A 21,335-nucleotide genomic window follows, 5' to 3' on the forward strand; every position below is an offset into this window, starting at 1 on the left:
TCAAAAGCTAGGTCAGTAGGTTTAAAAATAGAAAAACCTTGTGACCTCCCTAGAGGCCATATTTTTCAATGGATCTTCATGAAAATTGGTCAGAATGTTCATCTTGATGATATCTAGGCCATGTTCGAAAGTGAGTCACGTGCGGTCAAAAACTAGGTCAGTAGTTCTAAAAATAGAAAAATCTTGTGACCTCCCTAGAGGCCATATTTTTAAATTGATATTCATGAAAATTAGTCAGAATGTTCATCTTGATGATATCTAGGTCAAGTTCGAAACTGGGTCATGTGCGGTCAAAAACTAGGTCATTAGGTCTAAAAATAGAAAAACCTTGTGACCTCTCTAGAGGCCATATTTTTCAATGGATCTTCATGAAAGTTAGTTAGAATGTTCACCTTGATGATATCTAGGTCAAGTTTGAAACTGGGTCACGTGCCATTAAAAACTAGGTCAGTAGGTTAAATAATAGAAAAACGTTGTGACCTCTCTAGAGGCCTTATTTTTCCATGGATCTTCATGAAAGTTGGTCTGAATGTTCATTTTGATGATATCTAGGTCAAGTTTGAAACTGGGTCACGTGCTGTCCAAAACTAGGTCAGTAGGTCTAAAAATAGAAAAACCTTGTGACCTCTCTAGAGGCCATATTTTTCAATGGATCTTCATGAAAATTGGTCAGAATGTTCATCTTGATGATATCTAGGTCAAGTTCGAAACTGGGTCACGTGCAGTCCAAAACTAGGTCATTAGGTCTAAAAATAGAAAAACCTTGTGACCTCCCTAGAGGCCATATTTTTCAATGGATCTTCATGAAAATTAGTCAGTATGTTTATCTTGATGATATCTAGGCCATATTCGAAAGTGGGTCACGTGCGGTCAAAAGCTAGGTCAGTAGGTTTAAAAATAGAAAAACCTTGTGACCTCCCTAGAGGCCATATTTTTCAATGGATCTTCATGAAAATTGGTCAGAATGTTCATCTTGATGATATCTAGGCCATGTTCGAAAGTGAGTCACGTGCGGTCAAAAACTAGGTCAGTAGTTCTAAAAATAGAAAAACCTTGTGACCTCCCTAGAGGCCATATTTTTAAATTGATATTCATGAAAATTAGTCAGAATGTTCATCTTGATGATATCTAGGTCAAGTTCGAAACTGGGTCACGTGCGGTCAAAAACTAGGTCATTAGGTCTAAAAATAGAAAAACCTTGTGACCTCTCTAGAAGCCATATTTTTCCATGGATCTTCATGAAAGTTGGTCTGAATGTTCACTTTGATGATATCTAGGTCAAGTTCGAAAGTGGGTCATATGCGTTCAAAAACTAGGTCATTAGATCTAAAAATAGAAAAACCTTGTGACCTCTCTAGAGGCCTTATTTTTCAATGGATCTTCATGAAAATTAGTCAGAATGTTCACCTTGATGATATCTTGGTCAAGTTCGAAAGTGGATGACGTGTGGTCAAAAACTAGGCCATTAGGTCTAAAAATAGAAAAACCTTGTGACCTCTCTAGAGGCCATACTTTTCATGAGATCTTCATGAAAATTGGTCAGAATGTTCACCTTGATGATATCTAGGTCAAGTTCGAAACTGGGTCACGTGCCTTTAAAAACTAGGTCCTTAGGTCAATTAATAGAAAAACCTTGTGACCTCTCTAGAGGCCGTACTTTTCATGAGATCTTCATGAATATTGGTGAGAATGTTCACCTTGATGGTATCTAGGACAGGTTCGAAACTGGGTCAAGTGCCTTCAAAAACTAGGTCATTAGGTCAGATAATAGAAAAACCTTGTGAGCTCTCTAGAGGCCATATTTTTCAATGAATCTTCATGAAACTTGGTCAGAATTTTTATCTCGATATCTAGGTCAAGTTCAAAACTGGGTCACATGAGCTTAAATACTAGGTCACTATGTCAAATAATAGAAAAAAACGACGTCATACTCAGTTCAAAACTGGGTCATGTGGGGACAGGTGAGCGATTCAACCTACTGGCTTTAATTTCTGCATTTTTTAATGATTTCACAAACAACTAGTGATTCATTTCCTTCCTCTCATTTAGTCATCTTCAACTACACACACTACATACTGAATAAATTACTGTAACTCTAGATCTTACAACATTGCTAATCTTTCTTAGCAAGTTCAAATATACGTATAGTATGGCAGTATAGATGGATATTAAAGCTTTGGAGCTTTCCCTGATTTTAAAATGGTGTGTAAGTTTTGACTGTGTCCAACAATTAGTTCATTAAATGTCTGTTTATATCAATAAATTGTCTTGCCCACACCTTTATCAGTCTCATACAACAATTGAAACTATCTTCAACAAATAGCAAATTTAAATCCTGCTAGCTGACCAATCGAAACACTTGTATTATTTGATGAGAACCGACTATTTTTAAACACAAAATCGACACCTTCAGCAGAGCATTTCGATTTTCCGCCTTTTCCATAGTAACCGTTATCTGCCTTTATTGTGAGAATCATATGATATTCTTCATCTGCATTCAGTCTTACACCATAGGAGCCATTTTCATTTTCAACTCCTATTTCGTATGTTGGTTTGGTTACCTTGCATCCAATATTTGCTTCTGTTGACGAAATTATATTATTCCTTTCATCTTGAATTTCCAGCAACACTTCCATATTGCCGTCAACTTTGCAATTTCCGTAAACGTATATAAAATCAATTCTTACATCTTGACTCGCTTCAACTACAACAGCATCTTTCTTGTTGCCACGGTAACCCCAACCAATACCACGTTCGGGAAAACGCTGAATGTATCCCTGTTTTGCCCCGGTCAATGGATGCACAATTGGAATATCAGGATCATTGACGAAGCTACCCGACATGGAAGCATCCATAGGCGTTTCCTTGGTTGGTGAATATCTAAAGGGACTACTTGGAGCTGCACGTTCCTTTGTTTTAAAGGTAATGTCTGTAACTTTCTTAGGATTTAAATAATACTTCAAAATATGAACCTCTTCAGTATCTGTTAGCAAACCCTTCTCTGATATATTTTCGGTGAAATAATCTTGACTTAGCAGTGGGAATCTTATATCGAATATCGCATCCTCTAGTACTACTCTCTGATTTTGTCCGTTAACATCCAATCTTCTCATTTCACATTCCTTTGATGCCCATAACAGGACAGCCGTGCATATAATTTCTTCATTCAACACCAGTCTATCATGTGCAAGAAGTTCTTTTAAGAATGAAAGCGGCAAAGTCTGGAATGTTCCGCTCTGGAAAATCGCCTCTGCATTTTCGAATGCATATTCAAGACATTTGAATTTTATTAAATCTGTCATATGTTTTTCATTCTTTCTGACAAATGGACAGAACTCATCCACAAGCATGCCCTCAAGCTGTGTAGCAACCAGGGACTTAATTAGTTCACTGACTTTGTATTTCTCTGCCAAGGCAAGTACTTTTACACTACTTATCCCTGTGATATTAAGTGCGCCTGTATACAAAAACCTGAAATACAGAACAAACATAAATTTAAAGAGTAACCAAACAAAAATGCCATGATAACCCTACATTGCTCACCTGTTAATCTCTGTTAATCACCTGTTAATCTCTGTTAATCACCTGTTGATCTTTGAATCATCAGTATAATCATTCTGACCCAGTTTCATGAAGATAGGGTCATAAATGTGACCTCTAGAGTGTTAACAAGATTTTCCTTGATTTGAGCAGGTGACCTAGTTTTTGACCCCCATGACCCAGTTTTGAACTTGGCCTAGAATCATCAGGATAATCATTCTGACCAAGTTTCATGAAGATAAGGTCATAAATGTGGCCTCAAGACAGGGTTGCCACTTCGTTGAGAATATATTTTTTTAATGAAATTCCCTGACTAAACCATACTTTTCACTTACCATTACCGCCATATTTTTTCGGCCTCCTCCTCCTCCCCTATTTTGTTTCAGGCAAGGGTTGCAAAGCCTTTAAGTCTTTAAAATTCATAGGTTAACATAAAAATGAAATCGATTCAAACACATCTAAGTTATGCTTATACACAATTACACCAAAGTGGGCTTGGAAATACTTATTAAATACTGCTCGAAGACTGCCATAGCAACTAACATTTCTAACACGGACAGAATTTTTCCATTTCTAAAATTTAATTTTAATTTTCCCCTGACCATAATCAAAATTTCCTGACAATTCACTGACTTTGAAGAAAACCACACCATTTTCCCTGACTTTTCAAGGTAAGACTAGTCGCAACCCTGTCAAGAGTATTAACAAGCTTTTCCTTAGATTTCACCAGATGACCTTGTTTTTAACCCCATATGACCCAGTTTTTGAACATGGCATGGAATCATGAAGATTAACATTGTGACAAAGTTTCATTAAGATAGGGTCATAAATGTGGCCTCTAGGGTGTTAACAAGCTTTTCCTTTGATTTGACTTGGTGACTTAGTTTTGGACCCCACATGGCCCATTCTTAAACTTGGAGCAAGTCTGTATCAAATCAAAGCATAAATGAAACCTCTATATGGCTGAAAGAGTCAAAATAGAAACTTTTGCCCCTCTAGAACCCATGATGGAATCTAGCAGGTTTTAAAAAGGAACCCAGATCTTATTGTGAAATAAGTTTGTGTAAGTGTGGTTAAAATCAAATGTAAAATGTCACTTCTTTTGTGTTTACAAGGTAAAAATTAACAAATTTTTGTTCTTTCAGGGGTCAATAAAGGATCATATCTTGGGCATCTATGATCGGATATGACAGATTCATCATGGAGTCCAAAAAGATATTTTGCATCAAATTAAACCACAAATAAGGTCCCTATATGACTGCAAAAGCCAATATAGCAAGTTTTGGCCCTTTAAGGGGCCATAACTCTGGAACCCATGATAAGATCTGGCCAGTTTTCAAAAGGAACCAAGATGTTATGCCAATACAAGTTGTTTGCAAGTTTGATTAAAATTGACTGCAAAATGTGGTCTCTATCCACAGGAAACATGTGTGAATCTAGGGAGAGCAGTCTCCCCTAACCAAGATACTCATTGACCAGAAATACAGGAAACAGTCTTTGCTTGTGGATAACATCAGCTGTGAGAACTAAACTTAGAAAATGGCATCCTAGTTAGTAACTACTGCTTTCATAGAAGATCAACCAGAAAATTATGATTTGACAGCACATTACCATAACTTACAACTTCAGATCCTTTTAAATAATTTACAAGCATTCTTCACAGTTGTATTTAACATTACATTGTAATGTATCTTTGTAAAAACTAACTAAACTTACTCTAGAAAACAAGAGAATTCTTCTGGCTGAAACTCTGATAACTGAATCTCTCGTTCCGGTACGCCAGCTGCAAACTCCGACAATAAAACGCAACTCCGACTCATAAGTATGGTGGAATGCGCTCCTATCCTTTCAAGGTCTGGTCCAACCTCAAACACAACATCACAGCCTATCTGTTCCTGGAACAGGCGCCAAATGCTATGAGGGTATGGGGTCTTGGACTGCCAATCCTCAAACAGGGGCACAGTCTGTGAACCCATCCTATTATTTAAACAGAAAAAGGAATCAGGAATTGAACACTTAAAGAAAATACAAGACAAATTAACAAGAATTCTAAAGGAAAATGCATTTATATAAAGAATAGGAATATGAAATCAATAATCATCCCTTCTTTCAGATTTCTGAAAGGGCTCATTTTTGTACAGTACTTCTAAACGATTTAATTTGAAGTCCCATGTTAACTACAGTCATTTCAGACTTTGCAATTAATACTGAGCTATCACAAGATTGTAATCATTTAAGGTCTCCACTGCAATTCTCATTTAAATGTTATTTTCACAATTAGCTTTAGATAAAAAAAAAAAAAACTTGTAGTCATGGAATGAGATATTATATCGGAGATTAAGATTATCAAGGAATGCTTTGTGTTGGTAAGTCTTTATTTTGAAATGAAAATTTATTGAACAAAATACCAAAAAACATTTGGCAATGCTGTCAGATATTGAAGAAATATCCGCCAAAAATTCAAGTATTACAATGCTTATAGTATATGTACTATCATGGCTATTAAGGTAGTTCTGCATGTTTGATAAACTGGCATAACGTCATTTGTAAATTGTAATGACATAATGTCATTTATTCGGATAATGAAGAACAAAGCCTGGACTCAGTATATGGAAATGAAAATTGTTTTATAAATAAATGGCAGCCTGTGAGTAGAGGTATTAAAACAGCAACATCACTATATTTCTAAAGATAAAATTTGATATTAAAATGTTTGACACATTAAATAATTTCAAATTATGTCTTGAAAATCAGCATGTAATGTGTGGATCTATTTAATCACAAAGCTGAAGAAAATATCTCAAAAACAAGTGCACACACCAATATATTTTATTTCACCATATCAAAGACTGTATGTTTATTAATGAATGCGAGAAGTCTCAATAAAATGTACATCAAGCAAAAATTTCTATAAGTGAAAATGTTATCAAAAGCGTGATTTTCCCATAGACGTCCATTATGAAAATTTGTGTGAGGTCCAAACTAATGTAGCAAAATATCAAACACACACCCTATCTTTATCCTCTGCCTTTAATTTCCTTAGTATATTCTAAAGTTGCCTTTAATTAATGCAGTAAAATAGAGTAAATAAATCATGAATCTGGTTCTTGAAACAAGAGCTGTCGCAAGAAACAGCAAATGCTGGGTAGTGAAACTGCACATCAGAAAAAAATGGACATGTCTCTGGAGTGTTTAATGATTTCTATGAGGATGAAGACATTGACAATACACTAGTTTAAGCCTGTGTTGAATGTATTAAGTAATAACTGAAATAGAGATAAAGTGTACCAAAACACTAACTTCTTATAAAAGGAGTAATTATACAGCAACAGTAATGCATCATAATTATGTCATATCATGTGGCTAATAATATGGAACAACTATCTTAAATCTATTTAAACTATTTTTGAGTTTGAATCAAATCCATTTAGAAATAACAAAGATATGATGAAATATTTGTGTAAAAGTTATGATTCTTCTGTCATATGATGTAAGTGTTGATGATAATAATTACTTCAAGTTTGAAGCAAATCCGTCCTGTAATAACAGAAATAACAAGAGGGCCATGATGGCCCTATATCGCTCACCTGTTATCATTGCACTTGAGGACAAGAAGGTCCTCAGAAAAAATATTTAAGTCCAAAGGACAGGAACAACAAAGGGAAGAAATTTAACCAAAAAGAAAAAAAAAATCTTACAAGGTATAGATATGTCAAAATACACCTAAAAATTAGAACTACCATCCATGTTGTACCACAGAAAAATGGTCTCGGTTTTTCACTACGGCCAATAATAAAAAAGTTACTAACTAGAAATGTGTCCATGGGACACAGATGCCCCCACTACATGACATTAAAATGACAATTTTTTCCCAGGTCAGGGGCCAAAAATGACAATTTTTTCCCAGGTCAGGGGCCAGAACTCCTACAATACTGAATGAATCCGGATGCGAAACCTCAGGTGCACAACTGCACATGCTGACCAACATTCCTGTAAACTTTGGTGACTCTAGGTCAAATACTTTTGGAGCTACGCACGACACAACATTAAAATGACCCATTTTTAACTAAGTCAGTGGCTATAACTCCTACATGACTGAATGAATCCGGACGCGAAACCCCAGGTGCACAACTGCATATGCTGACCAACATTCCTGTAAACTTTGGTGATTCTAGGTCAAATACTTTTGGAGCTATGCGCAACACAACATTAAAATGACCAATTTTTTACTAAGTCAGGGGCCATAACTCCTACACGACTGGATGAATCCGGACGCGAAACCCCAGGTGCACAACTGCACATGCTGACCAACATTCCTGTAAACTTTGGTGACTGTAAGTCAAATATTTTTGGAGCTATGCGCAACACAACATTAAAATGACCATTTTTTTACTAAGTCAGGGGCCATAACTCCTACATGACTGGATGAATCCGGACGCGAAACCCCAGGTGCACAACTACACATGCTGACCAACATGCCTGTAAAGTTTTGTGACTGTAGGTCATAACCCTTTGGAGCTAGGCGCGACACAACATTAAAATGACCAATTTTTACAAAGTCAGGGGCCATAACTTCTACATGACTAAATGAATCCGGACGCGAAACCCCAGGTGCACAACTACACATGCTGACCAATATTCCTGTAAAGTTTTGTGACTCTACGTCAAATACTTTCAGAGCTATGCGTGACACAACATTTTCGGAAGGACGGACGGACAAGAGCAAATCTATATGCCCCCCCCCAAAGTGGTGGGGGCATAAAAATAAGCTATTTATAGTAATGTAAAAGGGAAGTAATTAAAAAAAATAAATATTGTAGGTGAACAAAAGAAGGATCCGCCAAATAAATCTGTTGACATATCAGTATCTTCATTAGTTATGGAGATATACCCATTTTAATTTGAAACAAAGGGAGGTAATTTGACATAAAAACAGTCCATAGTTATCTACCCCGATTGTCTCAGTCCAACTAATAATAATAATGAAATTTCAAATAAGTCCTATAAGTACTTACTGATATAAATCCATTTTGATTACAATCAGGGGAGGTAATCAGATATAAAATAACTCTGGAACCTATGATTGGATCTGATTTGTCATGGAATCCAAGATTTAATGTTGTTGAAGATATTTTGGAAGTTTGTATTAAATAAAACAATAAATGAAGTCTCTATATGGCTGCAAAAGCCAAAATAGCCAATTTTGGACCTTTAAGGGACCATAACTCTGGAACCCATGATGGAATCTGGCCAGTTGAAGAAACTAAGCAAGATCTTGTGGTGATACAAGTTGTGTGCAAGTTTGGTTAAAATCAAATCATAAATGAAGCTGCTATTGTGCAGACAAGGTCAAAATAGCTAATTTTGGCCCTTTCAGGGGACATAACTCTGGAACCCATTATGGGATCTGGCCGGTTCAAGAAAAGAACCGAGATCTTATGGTGACACAAGTTTTGTGCAAGTCTGATTAAATTCAAATCATAAATGAAGCTGCTATTGTGCAGACAAGGTCAAATTAGCTAATTCTGGCCCTTTCAGAGGCCATCACTCTGGAACCCATAATGGAATCTCGCCAGTTCAAGAAAGGAACCAAGATCTTATGGTGATACAAGTTGTGTGCAAGTTTGGTTAAAATAAAATCATACATGAAGCTGCTATTGTGCAAACAAGGTCAAAATAGCTAATTCTGGCTCTTTCAGGGGCCATAACTCTGGAACCCATGATGGAATCTGGCCAGTTCAAGAAAGGATCCAAGATCTTGTGGTGATACAAGTTGTGTGCCAGTTTGGTAAAAATCAAATCATAAATAAAGCTAATGGGATCTGGCCAGTTCAGACGGACGCACGGACTGACGACTGACGAAGGGTGATCACAAAAGCTCACCTTGTCACTATGTGACAGGTGAGCTAAAAAAAAGTGCATTAAAAGTTATACCTGAGAAAGAGCAAAAAGTGGATCTAAACTTAAACTTGAAATTCTAAGCAAAAAGTAGAAAGGGGGCATAATTTATTAGATATTGATGCCAGAGTTATGGACCATGTGTCATATGATGTGGAAGAAGAAGCATTTAATTAAACTGAAACTCACAGTATAAAAGGGGGCATAATTCATGAAATATCTGCCTTAGAGTTATGGACCCTGTGTCATAAGATGAGGATGATGATATGAAAGAATTATTTAAGTTTGAATAAAGTCCATTAAGTATTTATAAAAATAGTGAAAATGCATCAAAATGATGTGAGTGATGATGTGGAAGAACTATTTTAAGTTTGAATCAAATCCGTTGCGTAACAACAGAGATATTAAACCAAAAACCATTAAAATTAAACTAAAATTCTAAGTAAACAAGAGGCATAATTCATGAAGAGTTTTTGCCAGAGTTAAGGACCTTATGTCATAAGATACAGACAATGCAGAACAACTTTTTTAAGTTTTATAATTAAATCCATTGCGTTATAACAAAAATATACTGAAAGTGCATCAAAATTAACCTTAAATTCTGATCAAAAAGGGCATAATTCATAAAGTATGGTCATATTATATTCAGGGTAATGATGTGGAATAACTGTTGTAAGTCTGAATCAAATCTGTTCGGTTATAACAATGATACAGTGGAAGTGTATCTAAACTTTTATCTGAAATTTTAAATAAATAGGGAGAGGGCATGAGTTATGAACCTTGTGTCATATGATGTGGGATTTAATGTGAAACAACTATTTTTGAGTTTGAATCAAATCCATTTAGAAATAACAAAGATATGATGAAATATTTGTGTAAGAGTTATGATTCTTCTGTCATATGATGTAAGTGTTGATGATGAATAATTACTTCAAGTTTGAAGCAAATCCGTCCTGTAATAACAGAAACAAGAGGACCATGATGGTCCTGAATCGCTCACCTCTTCCCACATGACCCAGTTTTGAGTATGACGTCGTTTTTTCTATTATTTGACATAGTGACCTAGTTTTTGAGCTCATGTGACCCAGTTTTAAATTTGACCTAGATATTATCAAGATAAAAATTCTGACCAATTTTCATGAAGATCCGTTGAAAAATATGGTCTCTAGAGAGGTCACAAGGTTTTTCTATTATTTGACCTATTGACCTAGTTTTCGAAGGTACGTGACTCTGTTTTGAACCTGACCTAGATATCATCAAGATTAACATTCTCACTAATTTTCATGAAGATCTCATGAACAATATGGCCTCTAGAGAGGTCACAAGGTTTTTCAATTTTTATATCTACTGGCCTAGTTTTTGACCGCACGTGACCCAGTTTCGAAACTGACCTAGATATCATCAAGGTGAACACTCAGATCAATTTTCATGAAGATCCATTGAAAAATATGGCCTTTAGAGAGGTCAAAAGATTTTAATAATTTTAGACCTACTGACCTAGTTTTTGATCACAGTTGACCCAGTTTCAAACTTGACCTAAATATCATCAAGATGAACACTCAGACTAACTTTCATACAGATCCCATGAAAAGTATGGCCTCAAGAGAGGTCACAAGGTTTTTTTTATTATTTGACCTACTGACCTAGTTTTTTAAGGCATGTGACCCAGTTTCAAACTTGACCTAGATATCATCAAGATGAACATTCTGACCAATCTTTATGGAGATCCATTCACAAGTATGGCCTCTAGAGAGGTCACAAGATTTTTCTATTTTTAGACCTACTGACCTAGTTTTTGACCGCACATGACCCTGTTTCGAACTTGACCTAGATATCATCAAGATGAACATTCTGACTAACTTTCATACAGATCCCATGAAAAATATGGCCTTTAGAGAGGTCACAAAGTTTTTCTATTATTTGACCTACTGACCTAGTTTTTGAAGGCACATGACCCACTTTCGAACCTGACCTAGATATCATCAAGATGAATGTTCAGACCAACTTTTATACAGATCCCATGAAAAATATGGCCTCTAGAGAGTTCACAAGGTTTTTCTATTATTTGACCTACTGACCTAGTTTTTGATAGTACGTGACCCACTTTCAAATTTGACCTAGATATCATGAAGGTGAAGAATCTGACTAATTTTCATGAAGATCTCATGAAATATATGGCCTCTAGAGAGGTCACAAGGTTTTTCTATTTTTAGACCTACTGACTTAGTTTTTGATCGCACGTGACCCAGTTTCGAACCTGACCTAGATATTATGAAGATGAACATTCAGACCAACTTTCATACAGATCCCATGAAAAATATGGCCTCTAGAGGGGTCACAAGGTTTTTCTATTATTTGACCTACTGACCTAGTTTTTGAAAGTACGTGACCAAGTTTCAAACTTGACCTAGATATCATCAAGGTGAACAATCTGACTAATTTTCATGAAGATCTCATGAAATATATGGCCTCTAGAGAGGTCACAAAGTTTTTCTATTTTTAGACCTACTGACCTAGTTTTTGAGGGCACCTGACCCAGTTTCGAACTTAACCTAGATATCATCAAGGTGAACATTCTGACCAATTTTCATGGTCTTGTGAAATATATGGCCTCTAGAGAGGTCACAAGGTTTTTCTATTTTTAGACCTACTGACCTAGTTTTTGATGGCACGTGACCCAGTTTCGAACTTGACCTAGATATCATCAAGGTGAACATTCAGACCAATTTTCATGAAGATCTTATGTAATATATGGCCTCTAGAGAGGTCACAAGGTTTTTCTATTTTTAGACCTACTGACCTAGTTTCTGAAGGCACGTGACCCAGTTTCGAACTTGACCTAGATATCATCAAGATGAACATTCTGACCAACTTTCATAAAGATCCCATGAAAAATGTGACCTCTAGAGTGGTCACAAGCAAAAGTTTACGGACGGACGCACGCACGCACGGACGGACGACGGACACCGCGCGATCACAAAAGCTCACCTTGTCACTTTGTGACAGGTGAGCTAATAAAAAAAAGTGCATTAAAATGTTAACCAATGTGTGGACATGTCTGAACTCACTATCAGCAAGCAATTATTACAATAGGCAAATAGCAGATAGTATTTCATAACAAAAGGGCCAAAATGGCCCTATATCGCTCACCTGTTATCATTGCACTTAAGGACAAGAAGGTCAAAAATTCATAATCAAGATCAATCAAAAGAATCATGAGAAAATATAGTTGAAATTTTCTTAAAGGTACAGATATGTCAAAATACACCTATAAATTGGAGGTACCATCCATGTTGTACCACAGAAAAGTGGTCTCGGTTTTTCCCTCCGGCCAATAATAAAAAAGTTACTAAATAAGCTATTTATAGTAACATAAAAGGGAAGTAATTAAAACAAGAGCCATGTTAGACATGGCTAATCCCCCCGCCGGGCATATTATAATTGAAGGCTAAAGTTCCTGGCAAGTTAGTGTCTGAAAGTATTAATTTTGGGGAAAGCTTTGAAGAACCGTTTAGTTGTGGTCCGCATCAGAGGTTTTAAGATGTGGAAGAAAGAATAAGTCAGTAGTGAGGTGGTTTACTGCTAAATTTTATTAATTTTCATGAACAGTATAGCTATGATGTTTTTCTATATGGCTACTGTAAAAAGAAGGAATGGAAAACTAACAGGGAACAAGAGTGCCAGAATGTCACAATATATGCCCGTCAAAGCAAATTTCTTTACTCTAGCAGCTGTATTTGCAAATGGAATGTTAATTTTGTGGTTGTTTAGTAATCATTGTAAGTCTTTTGTTTTTTAAAGTCCACAAAAAAACTCCTTACCAGGTAGAGATACCTTATATATAATAAAATACACCTAAAATTGGAGAGTAACATCTATGTTGTACCACAGAAAAGTGGTCTTGTTTTTTCCCTAGGGTCAATTATAAAAATGTTACAATATAAGTTATTTATAGTAACAACTAAGGGAAGTTAATCTTAAAAAAAAAAAAAAAAAAAAAAAAAAAAAAAAAAAAAAAAATTGTCCACACAAAAATCTTTATCAGGTAGAGATTGGTCAAAATACACCTCAAAATTGAAAAGTTGTCTCGATTTTTCCCTATGACTAGTAATGAAAAAGTTACAATAAAAGCTATTTAAAGTAACAACAAAGGGAGGTAATTCTAAAGAAGGGAACTGCGCATGACACTTCGTCTCATGATGGTGTATAATTGTGCCAAGTTACATCAAAATCCCTCCATGCATGAAGAAGAAATGCTTCGGACAAAGTCATTCTTGTATCTGACCTTTGGCCTCTAAGTGTGACCTTGACCTTAGGCCTAGTGACCTGGATCTTGCGCATGACACTCCGTCTCGTGGTGGGGAACATATGTGCCAAGTTATATCAAAATCCCTCTATGCATGAAGAAGAAATGCTCTGGACAAGGTTTTTATTCTTGTATCCTTTGACCTCTAAGTGTGACCTTAACCTTCGACCTAGGGACCTGGTTCTTGCGCATGACACTCTGCCTCGTGGTGGTAAACATTTGTGCCAAGATATATCAAAATCCCTCCATGCATGAAGAAGATATGCTCCGGACAATTTTTTTTTAAGAAAATATGATAAAGGGGAATAACTCACAAAATAGGCAAGGTAGAGTTATTGTACTTGCACACTGCACTTCCTCCCAATGTGTTCTATCAGTGTATGAAGTTTGAAGAAAATCCCTCCAGTACTTTTGGGGTTATGCTCCGGACAAAATGTTTTCAGAAAATATGATAAAGGGGAATAACTCAAAAAATAGGCAAGGTAGAGTTATTGTTCTTGCACACTGCACTTCCTCCCAATGTGTTCTATCAGTGTATGAAGTTTGAAGAAAATCCCTCCAGTACTTTTGGAGTTATGCTCCGGACAAAGATCGTTGCGGACGCACGGACGGACGGACGGACGCACGGACGGAGAGCATTTCTAATATCCCCTTCGCCTTTGGCGGGGGGATAAATAAAAATTATTGTAAGTGAACAAAAGAAGGATCTGCCAAATAAAAACAAGAGCACTGCAATGCAACGCAAATGCAGAGCAATATACACACAAAACAAAGTCATATGACCTTTGACCCCTAAGAGTGACCTTGACCTTGAATTGAGCCATCCGAAAATGCTGCTCTGCACATCGTTTCGATGAGGTGAACATTTGTGTCAGGTTTCTCTGAAATCTTTTAAGGGGCTCAAGAGTTACAGAGCGGAAGGGAAATTGCTAACCAACAGAGACAGACAGACAGACGGACACTGCAGCGATAACATAATATGTCCCTTAGTGCGTATAAAAAGGAATCAAGATCTTATGGTGATACAAGTTGTGTGCAAGTTTGGTTAAAATCAAATCATAAATGAAGCTGCTATTGTGCAGACAAGGTCAAAATAGCTAATTCTGGCCCTTTCAGGGTCCATAACTCTGGAACCCATAATGAGATCTGGTCAGTTCAAGAAAGGAACCAAGATCTTATGGTGACACAAGTTTTGTGCAAGTTTGATTAAATTCAAATCATAAATGAAGCTGCTATTGTGCAGACAAGGTCAAATTAGCTAATTCTGGCCCTATCAGTAGCCATAACTCTGGAACCCATTATGGGATCTTGCCAGTTCAAGAAAGGAACCAAGATCTTGTGGTGATACAAGTTGTGTGCAAGTTTGGTTAAAATCAAATCATAAATGAAGCTGCTATTGTGCAGACAAGGTCAAAATAACTAATTTTGGCCCTTTCAGGGGCCATAACTCTGAAATCCATTATAGGATCTGGCCGGTTCAAGAAAGGAACCAAGACCTTATGGTGACACAAGTTTTGTACAAGTCTGATTAAATTCAAATCATAAATGAAGCTGCTATTGTGCAGACAAGATCAAAATAGCTAATTCTGGCCCTTTCAGGGGCCATCCTCTTGAACCCCTGACAGAATCTGGCAAGTTCAAGAAAGGAACCAAGATCTTGTGTTGACACAAGTTGTGTGCAAGTTTGGTAAAAATCTAGTCATAAATAAAGCTGCTATTGTGCAGACAAGGTCAAAATAGCTAATTTTGGCCCTTTCAGGGGACATAACTCTGGAACCCATAATGAGATCTGGCCAGTTCAAGAAAGGAACCAAGATTTTATGGTGATACAAGTTGTGTGCAAGTTTGGTAAAAATCAAATCATAAATGAAGCTGCTATTGTGCAGACAAGGTCAAAATAGCTAATTTTGGCCCTTTCAGGGGCCATAACTCTGGAACCCATTAAGGGATCTGGCCAGTTCAAGAAAGGAACCAAGATCTTATGGTGATACAAGTTGTGTGCAAGTTTGGTTAAAATAAAATCATAAATGAAACCACTATCGTGCAGACAAGAAATTGTGGACGGACGAAGGACAGACGGACGACGGGTGATCACAAAAGCTCACCCTGTCACTACGTGACAGATGAGCTAAAAAGCAACTGGCATTAACTAATTTAACTGAACTTAATTTGCAAAAAGTATTAAACTGTAGCAGTAAGTGTTTGATTCACAAGTGATAAATCTGTTTTTACTGTTATAAATAATTCAATGAAAAATTGCTGTGAACACCTGGACCTTTTCATGTTTTTATAGCAATTGTCACATTGCCTAATTGACACCATGTCTTACAATATACAATATGTTGCTGGCCTGTTTATCTCTGGAGTCACTAATTTAGCTGTCATGGTCATTCTCCCACTGTACAATTCTCAATGATTGAACATGATAACTTTATTTTAAAAATAAGTAATGCAATCAAAGTATTCAATTGACCAGTATTGACCACTACATGTATTGGTCAGGGATATTGCGTGCGACCAAAATTTGAATTGACCAGCACTGTCCATTTCAATGAGTGTAATTTATAGTAATAAAATCTTTAATTTATTTTAAATAAAGGCTACTGTAAGAAGAAAAAAGCATTGAATAAACTAGTATTGACCAGTATTAAGTATATTGTCCAAAATGGAGCCTGAACAGGACACATTGCCAAGGACCAAAACTGAATCGACCAGTATTGACCACTAACTTTTTAATCACACTGGATAACCGGCTATCCTGACGCCCGCTGGAAATGTAACCCAGCTGGAAATGTAACCCAGCTGTAAATCGGTAGGTAAAGTTTTTCATTTATTTCTATTAAAATGAAGCCAATTCTTGCAAATCAACTTGACAGTTTTGTCAAGGAATGACCATGGCTTAAATTTACAATTTCTGGGCTAAAAACGATCGTTATGTTTTGAGATATTCGCTAACAATCTCTTCTGTATCTGTAATTTTAAGGCGATTAGGATGTATTTATTTGCAAGATAATTCCATCTATCTGTAAACATTAACAATGTGCTTTGTTGATGACAAAATAACTGTCCCCATGTTCATTACAGAAAATTATCTTATTGTATTATTGCTAACAAAAACCCACACTTTATTTACTTTATTCAGTCATACTGTTACACTATGTGACCTGACTTAAATAAAAGTAATTGTTGTTGTTGTTGTTGTTGTCTTCAGTTTGAAAAATCGAGCAAAAATCCATAGTTTTGCGCGAATTGTTTTGTTTATGAACAACTTGTGAAAACATTTATCATTTGGTTTAACAGATGTGTCCTTTCGGAACACCTGTGTGAAGTTTCCGGGTTCTACGTTATTCTTGAAAAATTATATTAGCTGTTAAATAGGCATGGTCGAGAAAAAAAGACTGTCGAAAACGGCCGCTGTATTTGAAATAGGCAGTCGTTGAAGTCAGCTGTCGGCTATCGAGAATACAGCTGTATAAAAGTATAAAACCTGTCTTGTAGACATGTTATATGCCCCATTGTGTCTCTTCTTTATGTATATTTTGTATCTGTTTAGCCTGTCTGTGTTTTTGCAATTTCTTTCATCTTTCTTTCATGTAAAATGTGTATACTTGCAGTCAGTAAACAGTTTGTATATACTTATGTATGGTCCTTATTGCCATGTCGAGCAATTCTGGTTGATTTCATTATCATTGTTCTTCTGGTTTAGAGTCTAGAAGTTGCTTTATTCCTTTCTTACGTCCGTCCGCCCACAGTGTCTTTTCCGGGCTCTGATTCTACATGCATGAACTGATTTTTAAGTATTTATCTTTAAACTTCAAACAAGTGTTACCGATGATACAAGTATTAGTGAGGCCCATTCATTACTGACCGCCTCCAATGTCAGTATACACATGTAACAAAAACTTCTTTAACACAGAGCTATAAATAAGTATTTTGTGTCAGGCTGGCAATTTCTACACGCTTAGACAAAATTTCAAATATATTGTGTCGTATAGTAGAACTTTCATTTTCATGCGGTTTTATTTGATAGCTGACTGTGTAAGATCGTAAACAAGCAAAGAAGAGTTCCGATCTACCTTGTTATATGTTAATTAAAGCTGCATGTGGCTGCCATGTTAAGAAATAACTGATTAATAGTCATGTGACATTTTGCAAAGTTCTGCTTATTTAGATATGAAACAATCGTTTTCAATCTTTTGCCTATACATCAACAACTTGCAGTTTTAGACCATGAATAAACTGGTATTTGTTGTAAAGGTATTTATGAATAAAACAAAATGGCAGATTTACATTAGGAGCAATTAAATAATTATGTATGAGCAAATAAGATTATACACCTATCAAGCACCTCACTGAGAACACTTTTCAGAACAAGAACAGGCACTTTGATTCATTAAATATACTGAATTCTTCAAACGAAATTCAAAGGACTGACGACCAGAAGCAGTCATTTGCACTTGCAAAACCCGAGGAGAAATTACTTTCTGTTGTAGCCGGAAGGCACCTGTAGTGGTTTTTCTCCACCATCAAAAGCTGGCAAAACGGCAATATGTACTATAATGCTTCGGTGTAACTGCAAAAAAATATATGGTTGGCTTTCGCATGGCGGAAAAATGGCAAGAACGCGTGAACTAGGTTAAAATTCAGCCCGCGTGTGAAGGAATATAGTCCTAAAGCCTCTTCAAATGAAAGTGCCATTTTAAAAAGTAATTACGTTTCCGTCAAATCCCTGCCAGTAATACTTTTTACATACAAAAGTGTTCAAAATCATCGCAGTTAATGGATAGTCTATAAATGTTAACATCCGGTTTCAACGACAGCACTAGCGGCTGTTTTCGACAGTCTTTTTTTCTTGGCCATGCCTATTTAACGGCTAATATACTTTTTCAGGAATAACGTAGAACCCGGAAACTTTACACAGGTGTTTCGAAAGGACACATCTGTTAAACCAGATGATAAAAGTTTTCACAGGTTGTTCATAAACAAAACAATTTGTGCAAAACTTTGGATTTTCGCTCCATTTTTTTAAACTGAAGAGATTGTTAGCGAACATCTCAAAACATAACGATCTTTTTTGGCCCAGAAATTGTAAATGTAAGCCATGGTCATTCCTTGACAAAACTGTCAAGTTGATTTGCAAGAATTGGCTCCGTTTTAATAGAAATAAATGAAAAACTTTACCTACCGATTTACAGCTGGGTTACATTTCGATCCAGCTGGGTTACATTTCCAGCGGGTGTCAGGATAGCCGGTTATCCAGTGTGTTAATGAACAAAATTTTATATTATTCAAATTGCTTTATTATTTTTATATTACTATTACAGCCTGTGCTAATCTGTGAATGTACATTATGTAAAAGTGTTGAATAAACCAGTATTGACCAACCAAATGTGACCATAGTATTGAATTGACCAGTATTGACCGGTATTGACCACTATTGACCGGTTTTGACCAGTACTGACCGGCTTTTTGCCAACATTGACTGGCAAACTGAAAGGAAAGTGATAATTCCACATTTTCTACCCATTTAGGTTTATATTTTGTGGGCATGAGACAAGACTTTAGTAATATATCCAGTGAAGATGTTTATCATACCCCTCCTTGAAATTATGTCATCTCAGTGGTGATAGTGTCTTAGGGTCAGATATTTACCATCCATTGTATTAAATAAATCATTTTTAAACCATGATATTTATTCAGCCTGTTGTTTTCGTTTGTATTCATCCTTTTTCCCTAAACCTTACTATTAAGGGGAAATAACTTAAATACTTATTTCTTATTAACATAAAACAGCGTCCAAAATACATTACCGGTGGGTGGGGTATTGCATTTACCGCTGATACGATCAACCTGCATTACAAATTTAACCCTGCTAGATCCGCGGGTCTCGAACCTTGGACCCCGATGACAGCGTTATAATGGGGTCCCAGTGTATTACTACAAGTCCAGCGTATTACAAAGTACAATCAAACTCCTGGCCCTATCTCCTATATTTTGATCGCTTATATTGTCCTATACATGATCCCGTTATATGTTCACTAACATAATGCTAACCCGCCACCCGTAACATAACAACAATGATGTTATAAAATAAAGCGATGGATCATTGCACTCGCCATCGCTACTACAAATAGTAAACACATATACATTGTTCTTCTGACAATTAAATATATATATCTACGATATATCTATTGTCTTTACAGGTTAGTTTTATATTTTAGTCATTGATTGTACCCTAAACATATTATGCTAAATAATTGTCTTTTTTGTAATTTAAATCATTTAACTGTTGTAAAAGGAAACATTCTCATTTCATTATAAATGTGTATGGTATTGTTTTCCATGATATACTGTATTTATTATTATTATGTGATGTTATACTTTATTGACTGCACTCGCCATCGCTACTACATATACATTGTTGTTTTGACAATTAAATATATATATCAACGAGCTATTGTCTTTAAAGTCCTCTTGCCAGTAGAGTCTGGAAGGTAGAACCCTCTGCCCATGCAAATAAATATGTTGCCATAGATAGACAAAGGTCGGCTCAAGTAGCAACATTTTAAGCTCTACCGAAGCAACCCGTGACAATAGTCTTATATAATTGTAATAAAATTACAGCATCCCAAATAGCACAATTGCACTTTGTATGAATGAAGATACCTCAAGCCTAGTTAGCCCTTATTATACCCAATTATGATGCCAATAACCCTTAAAGATAACATTTTTACACTCAAAAATCACATTTTGTCATTTCGCTGGACCTCACATAATTTATGCCAGTCTAACATGAAACACATTTTATCTAGCTATTCCTATTATTATATGTCACACGTCATTCGACCCATGCAATAAGCCTCCAGACTTACTGATAAGATAAGGTGAAATACGCATTTAATACTCAACAAATACCGATTAACCACAAAATCTGACTTCAGAACTGTTCCCAAATTGTCATTCCCAAGGATGATCTTGAAAATCAGTCATTTTCTAAGGCATCTTCATAATGCTGATTCAAAAACAATGTTTCTGCTGCTGTATTTAGCGCATATTTTTTTGTGTCCACGTCCACATTGTAAATGTAATAATTTTTGACTAGCTTACTCACCGCTAGCCTTACTCATTTGGCGTATCGGGATGACTTATTTTATGATTTGATATTTTATAGTTGTCATCCTCTCGTTTATTTATTGTTGGTAATCAAATAACATTATAATCGTAAGGTATTTATAGCAAAAAAACCCCTACTTTTATTGTTTGGGCGAAATGTCTTGGGACTGAAATGTGTTTGACAATCTTTTTTACATACTGATGTACAGTCCCGAGTTTGCTGTGGTGCGAAGCGGTATGCTAAATTATAAATTAAGTAGGCCCCATGCGTGTCATGTAAATATATAAATAATTATGTGAAGAAAAAAAAGCTTGAAAATAAATATTTTGATTACCTGCAGCTTTTAACCGTTCACTTTTTTGCCGTAATAAACAAAAAAAATAACGAAAAATCTACAATTTACTAGAGTGATGGCGTGCCGTTTAAAAATAGATTTTCTGGTATTTTTGGTACGCAATATTTTTAGTAACCGTTGGG

At 36.0% G+C, this 21,335-nt stretch overlaps 1 protein-coding gene across 1 annotated transcript; it reads right to left on the reverse strand.

Annotated features, from left to right (window-relative positions):
* Positions 1 to 1,966: 1,966 nt before the first annotated feature.
* LOC123534378 (BTB/POZ domain-containing protein 2-like) lies at positions 1,967 to 21,281 on the reverse strand. Its single transcript, XM_045316604.2, has 3 exons — positions 21,193 to 21,281; positions 5,257 to 5,517; positions 1,967 to 3,471 (listed from the first exon to the last, which is right to left on the reverse strand). Exons 2-3 carry the CDS (start codon positions 5,514 to 5,516, stop codon positions 2,313 to 2,315), a joined length of 1,419 nt encoding a protein of 472 aa, XP_045172539.1. The 5' UTR covers position 5,517; positions 21,193 to 21,281; the 3' UTR covers positions 1,967 to 2,312.
* Positions 21,282 to 21,335: the final 54 nt, after the last annotated feature.

Source organism: Mercenaria mercenaria, chromosome 12 (genome assembly GCF_021730395.1).
Source record: "Mercenaria mercenaria strain notata chromosome 12, MADL_Memer_1, whole genome shotgun sequence".
NCBI lineage: Eukaryota > Metazoa > Mollusca > Bivalvia > Venerida > Veneridae > Mercenaria > Mercenaria mercenaria.

What these genes read in the sequence shown, in the direction of transcription:
- LOC123534378 (XM_045316604.2), bottom strand. Translation starts at nt 5,516, where the DNA reads ATGGGTTCACAGACTGTGCCCCTGTTTGAGGATTGGCAGTCCAAGACC. An exon ending in GAATTCTCTTGTTTTCTAGA is followed by an intron (nt 3,472 to 5,256) that starts GTAAGTTTAGTT and finishes TCTGTATTTCAG; the next exon opens with GTTTTTGTATACAGGCGCAC.